The 10,057-nt window shown below is 51.2% G+C and overlaps 1 protein-coding gene across 3 annotated transcripts; it reads right to left on the reverse strand.

The window, feature by feature from the left end:
* Positions 1-84: 84 nt before the first annotated feature.
* LOC113997045 (GDNF-inducible zinc finger protein 1) lies at positions 85-9,392 on the reverse strand. Of its 3 annotated transcripts, none has more exons than XM_027738560.2 (8): positions 9,346-9,392; positions 8,935-9,108; positions 4,930-6,210; positions 3,390-4,274; positions 2,559-2,653; positions 1,833-2,000; positions 1,019-1,176; positions 85-532 (listed from the first exon to the last, which is right to left on the reverse strand). In XM_027738560.2, the coding sequence occupies exons 3-8, from the start codon at positions 6,207-6,209 to the stop codon at positions 293-295; spliced, it is 2,826 nt and encodes a 941-aa protein (XP_027594361.1). In that variant the 5' UTR covers position 6,210; positions 8,935-9,108; positions 9,346-9,392; the 3' UTR covers positions 85-292. The 3 variants fall into 3 exon arrangements, 2 of the variants coding, with proteins under 2 accessions (XP_027594361.1, XP_039245753.1); XM_039389819.1 differs by lacking the exon at positions 9,346-9,392 and adding an exon at positions 9,205-9,284; XR_005566629.1 differs by lacking the exons at positions 85-532; positions 9,346-9,392 and adding an exon at positions 1,682-1,742 and having other exon boundaries at positions 1,090-1,176; positions 8,935-9,268.
* Between the last annotated feature and the right edge of the window lie 665 nt (positions 9,393-10,057).

Below are 10,057 nucleotides of genomic sequence, written 5' to 3' on the forward strand. Positions count from 1 at the left end.
AGAGAAACTGGTGATTTGCAGCGGCGGCACCGCGCTGCGCCTGTATAAACACGCACACACACTCTCCTCGCGCCCCCCCCCCCCCCGGTCCCAATGGGATGCTCTGGGGTGCATCCACGGGTTTGGAAAATAAAACTCGGGACAGATCTAAACGTTTCACTGGAATAAATACCCTCAGCAGGGATTACACCCCCTTCTCCACCTGGAATCCAGCTGCAGCACTGGGGATAACTCCCCCAGTTCTGAGGGATAATTTTCCCCATTCTGCACATTTTTGGGGCCAAAACTGACCTTACAAGTACAAGAGAGAGCGGTCGGTGTCCCCGGTGTCCCCAGCACCAGGTGCCACCTGTGCTGCTGTTTTGGCACCTTCTGGTTTATAAAGTTTCCCTTGGTCCATTGACCAAATCTCCGGGGTGGAGCCTCCTCCTGCATGGGCTTCCCCAAAGGTCTCTATTTTGGACCAGTTATGGTCCTTTTTGGTGGTGAGATCGATTAGGAAACTTCTCCAGTGAGCATTCCGGTCGTGAATCTGGGGGAAAAAAAAAAAATCAAAAGAGAAGAGGACAGGAGAACAATTATACCCGATTTTTAACTAAAATAATTTCAAATATGTAAAACCATATTCCCGGGGTCGTATAAACCATCATGTTACGAGGATTAAAGGTGAGGACTAAAGGACTGGGGACTCTGTAGTTAAATCCATAACAAGCACCTAAAATCCCGAGTCCTGCCTCAAATGTTTTAGGCTGGAAAGGACCTCTGAGATCACCCAGTCCAACCTTTGACCGACGACCAAATGCCATGTCCGGTCATTCCCTGAACACCTCCAGGGATGGTGGTTTTTTTCCTAAGGCTGGGAGACGCCTGGATTTTGCAGCCAGCAGTGGGAGCTGCTGTGCCGCCGTCGGAGGAAAATTCCACACGCTGAAAACTCAGAACCCTCCGCCCGGCCGGAGCTTATATCCCCCTCCCGAGGTGACCCTGAGGGCCGGGAAGATCCCGAGGGATGCCGTACCGCCACGTGTCTGCGCAGCGTGGACATGTCGGTGAAGGTCCTCTCGCAGGCCCGGCACTTGTAGGGTTTCTCTCCGGTGTGGATGCGCTGGTGCCGCCGCAGGGCGCCCTGCTGAGTGAAGGTCTTCCCGCACTGCTCGCAGAAATACGGGCGGGTCTCTGGGAACAACCAATCCCGGGAGACACGGCGTTAGGAGAGGGGGTTCTTTGGCCCCCACAAAAGAAAAGAAAAAAAAAGGATGAAGGATTTTAAAGTATGGATAAAGGAGGTGTGGCTGCCCCATCCCTGAAAGTGCTCCAGGCCAGGTTGGATGGGGCTTGGAGCAACCTGGGATATGGAAGGTGTCCCATCTTTAAGGTCCCTTGCAGCCCAACCCAGTCTGGGATTTTATGCTTCCATGATAAATATTTCTCCACTGCCAAGAAGCCCTGAAATCATCTCTCTGATCCTGCAAGGAGAACTACAGCCGTTCTCTACTCCTGGCACAAGCCAGGCCTCAGTTTTCTGGGAAAGCACCACTGATATGACACAAGATTTTCCTGTGTTCTGTTTAACGAGCCAGGATCAGGATGAGCCCTGCTTCCAGCACCACGGAGGTGTTCAGGGAAGGCCTGGACGTGGCACTCAGTGCTCTGCTCTAGTGACAAGGTGGTGATCACTCACAGGTTTGACTCGATGATCCTGGAGGTCTTTTCCAACTTCTGTGATCACCTAATTCAGGGAGCTGTGGAATGAAACGCCCCCATCCAAAAACTGGGAAGCACCCCAGGAGCCACGGTTTTGTTTTCCCGGCGCCAGGAGGCGGTTCCATTACCTGCGTGGACGTTGCTGTGCTGGGCCAGGGAGGCCCTGAGGCCGAAGGTTTTCCCACACACCTCACACTTGTAGGGCTTGGCGCCCATGTGGCAGCGCTTGTGGCACTTCAGGTACTCCTTGGTGGCAAAGTGCTTCCCGCACACGTCGCACTTGAACAGGCGCTCTCCTGAGGGAAGAGAGACGGGACACGCGGGATTCTCGCACGGGGGTTTTGTACTCTGAAGTTGGTCTTCGAAGCACAGAATCACTGAGGCTGGAAAAGCCCTCCAGGGTCATCGAGTCCACCCACCCTGTGCCCCATCCCCACCTTGTCGCCCAGCCCAGAGGATGGAGTGCCACGTCCAATCGCTCCTTGGACATCTCCAGGGATGGGGACTCCATCCTGTTCCAATGGCTGATCACCCTTTCCATGAAGAAATTCCCTCTGTTGTCCAACCTGGCACAGCTTGAGGCCATTTCCTCTCCTCCTGTCCCTTGTTCCCTGGGAGCAGAGCCCAATCCCCCCCTCCTGTCAGGGAGTTGTGGAGAGCGAGCAGGTCCCCCCCGAGCCTCCTTTTCTCCAGGCTAAAAGAGCTTCTATCCCTACTAATTCCATCTTGGTACTTGGAATCTCTTCTGTGAGGTACAAGAAAAAAAGGGCATTTTCTTCACATCCCAACCAGCAATCCCAAGCAGTGAAAAGGGAAAACCACGGGAGAAACCACATGGAGTATTTAATGCCCACCTGTGTGTGTCCTTTTGTGGCCGGTGAGTTTTCCTTTGTCGGCAAAGGAAGCCCCGCAGTCCTCACAAATATACGGCTTCTCCCCCGTGTGGGACCTGAAGGAGGCAAAGCACAAAGGATTATTAATAAATCAGGTCCTGATCCCGTGGGCCTTCCCAGTCCCTCGTGTCCTGCAGACCTTACCTGGCATGATATCCCCATTTTTAGGACATGAGATTTGGTCTTTACACTGCGCTGACTTCCCTTATTCCAACCCAAACAGGAATTCCAAGCAAAATCATTCCTAATTTCAAGTTGTCAAGCAAGAGGCTTGTAACTTATCTGCTCTGCTCTCTTTTCAGACAAAGATGGGAAATTTTCCATGGGATGATTCACCCCCTCCTGGGAGAGGACACAGCTGACACAGACACCACCAGAGAGCAACTCATCCCGTCAAACTCAGTGAGTGCAGCAGGAGCCCTCAGGGGCAGCACGGATTCTGTGCTGCATAAAGAAATCCCACACTAATTCCTTGCTCCAAGATTGTCTCTGAGGTCCCTGACTCACTCTTCAGCCTATGCTACTCGTCATCAGTGAATCCTGTTGGATTTCAGAGCCTGTCCCAGATGACTGGGAGTTTGGACGGGGCATCTGTGTTGAAATCCCGACCATGGGCAACGCAACAACCACCCGGAGCCAAAGCCTTTGCGTAAAAGGATTAATCACAGAGCCTAAAATCCAAACGATATCCCGGTGTTCCTGCTCTAAGGAGAAGGACTCACAGCCGGGAAGTCAGGAGAGGAAAAAGGTGCTGTGGGTGCAGGGAGGGGGAACGGGAGGCCGGAGGCTGACCTGGTGTGGATCTTCAGCTGGGACGGCTGTGCAAACCTGGAGTGACAGACGCCGCACTCGTAGGGCTTCTCCCCGGTGTGCGTCCGCATGTGGAACACCAGCGCCGTGCGGGAGCTGAGGATCTTCCCGCACACGGAGCAGAGCGGCCGCTTCACGCGGCCCTCGTGCTTCCGCACGGAGTGGGTGCGCACGTCCCGCTGCCGCTTGAAGGTGGCGTTGCAGAGGGGGCAGGAGAAGCGCCTCTCCTCCGTGTGGACGCACGCCCGGTGCTCCTTCCAGCTGGTGTAGCTGGCGAAGGCCTTGCTGCACACGTCGCACTGGTACACCTTGCCGGGCAGGCACTGGTGCACGTCCCGGCAGTGATCCACGTACCGCTTCCGGGACACGAACTGCTCCTGGCACTTCTCGCACCGGATCACGTAGGGGGGGCTCTTGTCGGCCCCGCTTTTGCTGACCTTCTGTGGTTTAGACTCTTCGTCTGATTTGTGTTCTTCGCCGTCCTTCTCGTTTGAGTCTCCGCCATCCTCCTCGGAACACACCTCTTTGGCTGTACCTCCTTCGACTTCCGAGCATCCCGCCTCGTAATCTCCCTCCTCCTCCTCGCCCTTCACACTCATCTCACCTTCATCTTCATTCCCTTCTTCACTCCTTGCTTCAGCTTCCTGGTGTTTCCCATTCTGCTCCTCCTGCTCCTCGCTCCAGTCTGCTTCAGCAGTGGATGAACCCCCGGGTTCTTCCTCACTCCTCGTGGCCTCTGATGTTACATCCCAAGGCTCTCTGTCAGGATCTTTGTCACGGCTCGTGGTGTTTGGTCCAGGTGCAGGTGGAACCACCATCCAGTAGACAGGCAGGAGTTTCCTCTCTTGCCCAGACTCATGGATTTTCCTGTTAAAACAAACAAACAACAGAGCACAACTTCAATGTGTTTAAATGATAAACTCAATTAAAATTAATTGTTTAATTGCTTCAATTCGGACATGTTGGCCTTGGGAGAAGAGTCACTTCCTTCGAATTGCTCTTTGCACCATTTAAGAAATTCACAGTGTATTTGGAAAGCCCAGAAATAGGGAAATTTTAGGTAGAGTTGGACCAGGTAATTAAAGGCAATTAAAATGTCTCAGTTCATCAAGGATCTATATTTGTCACCTGACTGGGAATGTAGGATGGACGGTAAATTTTCCTCCAAGGCCGTGGTGGATGGGATAAGAAATTATGGACTTAAACCAAGGGAAATAAAGATTAAATGCCAACATGGAGACAAAAAATTCTTACTAAAAACCCAGATCTGAGGTTTCCTGGATCTGGTTGCACTAATCCCCTTCAATTCAAAGGGAAATTCCCTGAATTCCCCGTCCGGGAGACCTCAACTCAGTCATCTGCACCGCAAGCTCAGTGAAGCCAACTAAAAAAAAAAAATCTGTCCCGATTTCAACACACTCCGCATCAGATCCAAGGAATTCTGGACCTAGAGCAGAGAGGACTTTGGGAATGCCTTTATGCCTGTAGCTGGAGAGGAGGCACATTCCCGAGGGTGCTGTACCTGACGTGGGTGGTGTAGGCAGACCTGTGGGCGAAGCTGGCGGGGCAGCGCTCGCACTTGTAGGGCCTGTCCCCGGTGTGTGTCCGGATGTGGACGGACAGGCCGCACTTGGAGCCGACCACCTTGTCGCAGTAGGGGCAGGCCCGGCATTCCCGCTTCCCCAGGGGCACCCTGCGGATCCGCTCGGCCGCGTCCCTGCGGCGCGGGACCCTGGCGTGGCCGGAGGAGCCGCACGGGCGGTGCCGCCGGAGGTTCCGCGGAGCCGGGAATCGCTGCCCGCACCTCTCGCAGCGGGACCTGAGGGCCAGGCCGGCGTCGTGCCGGAGCTCCACGTGCTCCCGGTACTGCTCCAGGACGCGGAAGGATTCGTCGCGCTTCCCGCAGGCCACCGGCGTTGGGATTTTCGCCGCGTGCCGTGGCAACTTCCTATGTTCTGTTTTGGTGGAAAACTGGGAAATTAGACTCTTTCCGTCTTCCCACCGCTCAGGCAGAGTGTTCCTAATCACAACGCAGGCTCCCTGTGCCTCAGCCTGACTTAGGAGGGAGCGACTATCCTCGTTTTCCAGACTAACGATATCCACACCGAGTGCGTTTGTGGAATCTGGATTGTTACATTTTGGCAGCTTTGCTGTCCTGGGTTTTGGGTCTGGAAAACCAGCGTCCTCTTGCTCCAGACCCACTCCTTGGCCTCCAATGATCTCAAGGCCCGCCAGCAACTTCTTATGTTTTTGCCTGTCCCAAAGTTTCCTCTGCACAGGAATCGCCACAACCTGAGAAGAGCTCCTCAGGTCAGGGTTCTCCTCGTGCTGGATGTGAGGCCACTGGGATCCACCACTTTCACCCCTCTGTCCTTTCAGGTGGAGGCTCAAATCCAAGCCCTTCCTGCCCTCTGCTTTCACTTCTTCACAGATGTCAAGCAGATCCTTGCATTCCAGCCTCTCGGCTATTTCCTTCATCCGCTGGAGTTTTTCCGCTTCGATCTCCACTTCCGCGGTGTAAACGAACTCCAGGAAGGAGGTGAACTCTTCCGTGTAGATGTCCTGCAGGGTCACCGTGCAAGTCTTGGTGTCCAGCATCTCCTCGTGCAGGAAAAGCCCCTTGAAATAGTTGCTGGAAGCTGCCAGGACAGCTTTGTGAGCCAGGAACTCCTCCTGAATTCCCAGGTGCTGGGTGAGAACCGTCACGTCACAGAGGTGCCCAAACTGGTACAGGGAATGCAGTGCCCTCAGGAGGTTGGGAGCAGCGACCTTGGACTTCATCAGGATTTTCTTCTTCTCCATCCTGCCAGAAGAAACACACAAATGTTTGAATGGGCTCCCTCTTTCCCATTTTTCCATTCAAGTATGACATCAGTAAGCCCGGTGGAATTCCACATCCTGATTCCTCCCTGCGAGACGCGGTGAAAACCTCAAGGTTATCCCTGTCAGCACAACCACCATCAGCAAACACATATGGCTTATTTCAGCCTCAGGCTTGGATTTATCCCCGAGGAAAACCCTTTGGAATGAATATTCCGCAGCACGAAAACGTGAGCAGCGTGTCTGGCCGGGATTAAGGATCAATCATTCCTCACACAGCAGAGGTGACAAGGATTTACAGCAGAAACCAGGCCCCTTCAGACCCTGGAAGGCTGAAGACCCATGGAATCTTCAAGCCTCCTTACCTGGCTGACCCACAACCTCCTCACTCCCCCACTGCCAGCAAGTTCCCAGATGTCTCCTCAGAGAAAACAACAATATTCCTATAGGGAAACTATTTAGGAAAAGGAACTGGAGGAAAAGGCCAAACCAAGCACAGGATGAAACATGGATTCACAGAACCACTGAGGTTGGAAAAGACCTCCAGGATCACTGAGTCCAACCTTTGACAGGTCACCACCGTGGCAACTAAACCATCTCCCAGAAGCTGGAAATTGAGGGGAAAGGGGCAAAATAGAGTTGTCTAAATCCTGTTGGGAAAGGACTCCTCGTATTCAGACTCCTACTGTGTCATTCCCACAGCCAGCAGGGATCTTTGCAATGCTCCCAACTCAACACCTTCCAACTATTCCCCACGTGGAGACACAACCCCCAGGGCTCCTCCGGCACACTTGGAAGCCGCACAAAGAAGTGCAGATCCGGAGGTTCAGCCCACAAACCCACAAAAGCTCCCACTTAATCTGCTCCCTTAATGTTTTCCAGCAGGATATCCTTGGCTTCTGTGCTGACCCCAGGGCTGTGGAGCTTAAAGAAATCAATGAGCACAGCACGTGCTAATTTCCTCCTGCTCCTCTGTAAGATTCCCATCTGCGATAAGATCCCGATCCGCGCTCCCGCGGGAGCTCCGCTGACACCGGGATCTGATACAAAGCCAGATGGGAGAGATACATTCCAAGATCATCCCTTAGTTCATCTGGTTCTGGATTAAACCACCCTGGAAACTGCTGGCTGAAGTGTCTTTCCAATGAAAAAAAATGCCACAAATTAATCAATTCCCACCGTTTTTTCCTTCAGGAAAAAAAAGAAATGAGACTCGGGGGTTTAGTTCCCATTTGGAAACTTTAGTTTTCCAAAGTGCTGCTGAATCTCTATGTCTCCGAAACACTCACTTCAAGAATTTAAATGACAACAACATTTTTTTCCCCCATATTTTATGGATTTGTTTGTAACTTCTTTCCAGCTTTTTTTGCCTGGCAATAAGCGAACAAATACTTTTAAAAAATGTGCAAGATTTGCAGAAAACATAATTCATCCAACAGATTAACTGCAAAAGCACTTTAATTTTGCCAGAACTGACGCAAAACTCAAACCACATTTCAATTCAATTACAGCTCCTGATAAGGAACTGGAATAAGTGCAGCTGGAATTAGTACAAGTGGAATTGGTGCAAGTGGAATCAGTGCAACTGTTTTAAAAAATAAAGGCCAACAGTGGCTCCCAAAGTACAAGAAGAGATTTATATTTGTATATATTTTTTATAATTTTTTTCCATGAGGTAATTATCACAGTAAAGGAAGAGTTTTTTATAGGAAAGACAGTAAATATTCCCACAATAAAATCCTGTTATCCACATAAATCCACCCTGCTTTTCCCTCAAGTCTTTCCAATTACATCTTAATTTTCTCTTTAGACAGGGGAAGAGGAAGGTTTTTTTTCTTAATTTATTATCTTTCCCAGGAAGGATTCCTTTAAACTCTCAGTAGCTGCATGTGCACAAACAACAAAGGGCTCCAACAGGGATCAAAATGAGAATCCCTGGAATTCTGGTAAACAAGCAGAAGAACCTTAAAAATGGACTGTGACAATAAAAATATATGTATAGCAGTGAGACAACAAGGTAACAGGTAAGAAACAGTATCACCAGGAGATAAATAAAAGCTGGAGTTGCTCCACTGTGTTAATCCCCTGGAAAATTCCTCACAGGAATTCCCACAGGATGCAGATACATAAAGTTAGGTAGGTCAGGACACTGAGCAAACAGTAACAGGTTTCCAGCCTGTCTGGGGACTTCTTGATAAACTGAGGAACATCCAGAGCAGCTCCACTTATGTTCCAGAGAACTTCCATTGGTGCCCCAGAAAAATCTCCATTTATCTTACAGACAATTTCCATTTACCCTCCAAAGCATTCCCATTCATTCTCCAGAAAAATCTCCAGTTGCCCCCAGAAAAATTTCCATTTCTCCTCTAAAGCATCTCCAATTATCCTCTAAAGTATCTCCTTTTATCCTCCAGGAAAATCTCCATTTATGCTCCAGAGAGCCTCCATTTATTCTCCAGACAAAATTCCATTCCTGTTCCAGAGAATCTCAATTTATCCTCCTGGGCATCCCCATTAACGCTCCAGAAAAAGTTCAATTTATCCTTTAGAGTATCTCCATCTGCCCACCAGAAGAACCTCAATTTATGCTCCAGAACAATCCCCATCCATCCTCCAGCACCCTGCTGGCCAAATTCCTCCAAGTCTTAAACTTTGGGATTTTTTTTTTTTTTTAGAACACATAGCCCTTCGATTTCTGCCTGGTTACCTTCGAGACAGCCCTGGAAAGGCTCCTCCCACGAGGAAATCCAGGCCGCGCCCGCTTCCCGGCTGGAACGGGACCAAGGCTCACCATCCTCTGGGGATGATCCCGCGCCGTGTTGCTCCTCCTTGTGCCGCCGGCACAGCCGCGCTCATCTTCTGCGTTTTCATTTATTAAATCCTGCAAGGAAACCAGAGAGCGGGAATTGTTTTATCCCAGCGCTTGGCACCAGCGGGAGCCGCCTCAGGGCACGGGGGGGGGGGGGGGGGGGGGCACCTCCCCGCCGGTCCCTGAGGCGGCGAGGCCCGGGGGTCGCCCTCCCGGCGAGCAGGAGGAGCCGGGATCGCTCCCGGAGGAGTTTCCCGACGCTCCCGGGCTCCATCCCGGGGGTCCCTCCCGGCCTGTGGCCGCCCTTACCCTCCGCCGCCTCCGCCGCCCCCGCCCGAAACCAAGATGGCCGCCGCCGCCTCATCGCCTCAGCCCCGCCGCCATCTTGAGTGAGGGCAGGGCGGTTCCAACAAAGCTGGGGGGAAATAAACCAAAACAAACACCCTAAACCCGCAAAAAAACCCACCCCGAAACGACGCCTAACCCGCAAAAAACTCACACCCCCAATCAACGCGAAATTTAAAAAAAAAAAAAAATTAAAAATTTGTTCTCGCGCTTTCCAAGCACCCGGTCTCGGTGTTTAATCAATTTCAATTGGCCTCAGTGGGTTCGTTCCCTCAGGTGAATTAAATAGAGTTATAATGGAGCCCGGTTTGCTGTGCCAGCTACATCCAGCTCTTCGCCTTCTCCCACTGTGGATACTGAGAGATAACACTGCCAGTGTTAAGAGAGATGTTTATAGAAACCAGCTCCTAACTCTGATGGGGTAAACCTGGGCTTAGGAGAAGCACAAACTGCTATTTCCCACTGATGGTCCCATATTCCTGTTATTTATCACATAAAATCATTTTAAACAGCCAACGTATGGGACAAATCTGTGGGCTGCCAAGTGCTTCAACACACCGGTCTTGTTTCCAAGATAAATTCCTCCTTGGGTGCATTTTTTTTTTTAACTAAGTGCAGATTTAATCTTGAAATTGTAATTGCTTGTAAAAAAATGTTGAACGATTTTAATTCCTTG

The sequence above is a fragment of the Pipra filicauda genome, unplaced genomic scaffold, assembly GCF_003945595.2.
Source record: "Pipra filicauda isolate LSUMZ 115617 unplaced genomic scaffold, ASM394559v2 scaffold774_size96166_pilon, whole genome shotgun sequence".
In the NCBI taxonomy this organism is placed as follows: Eukaryota; Metazoa; Chordata; class Aves; order Passeriformes; family Pipridae; genus Pipra; species Pipra filicauda.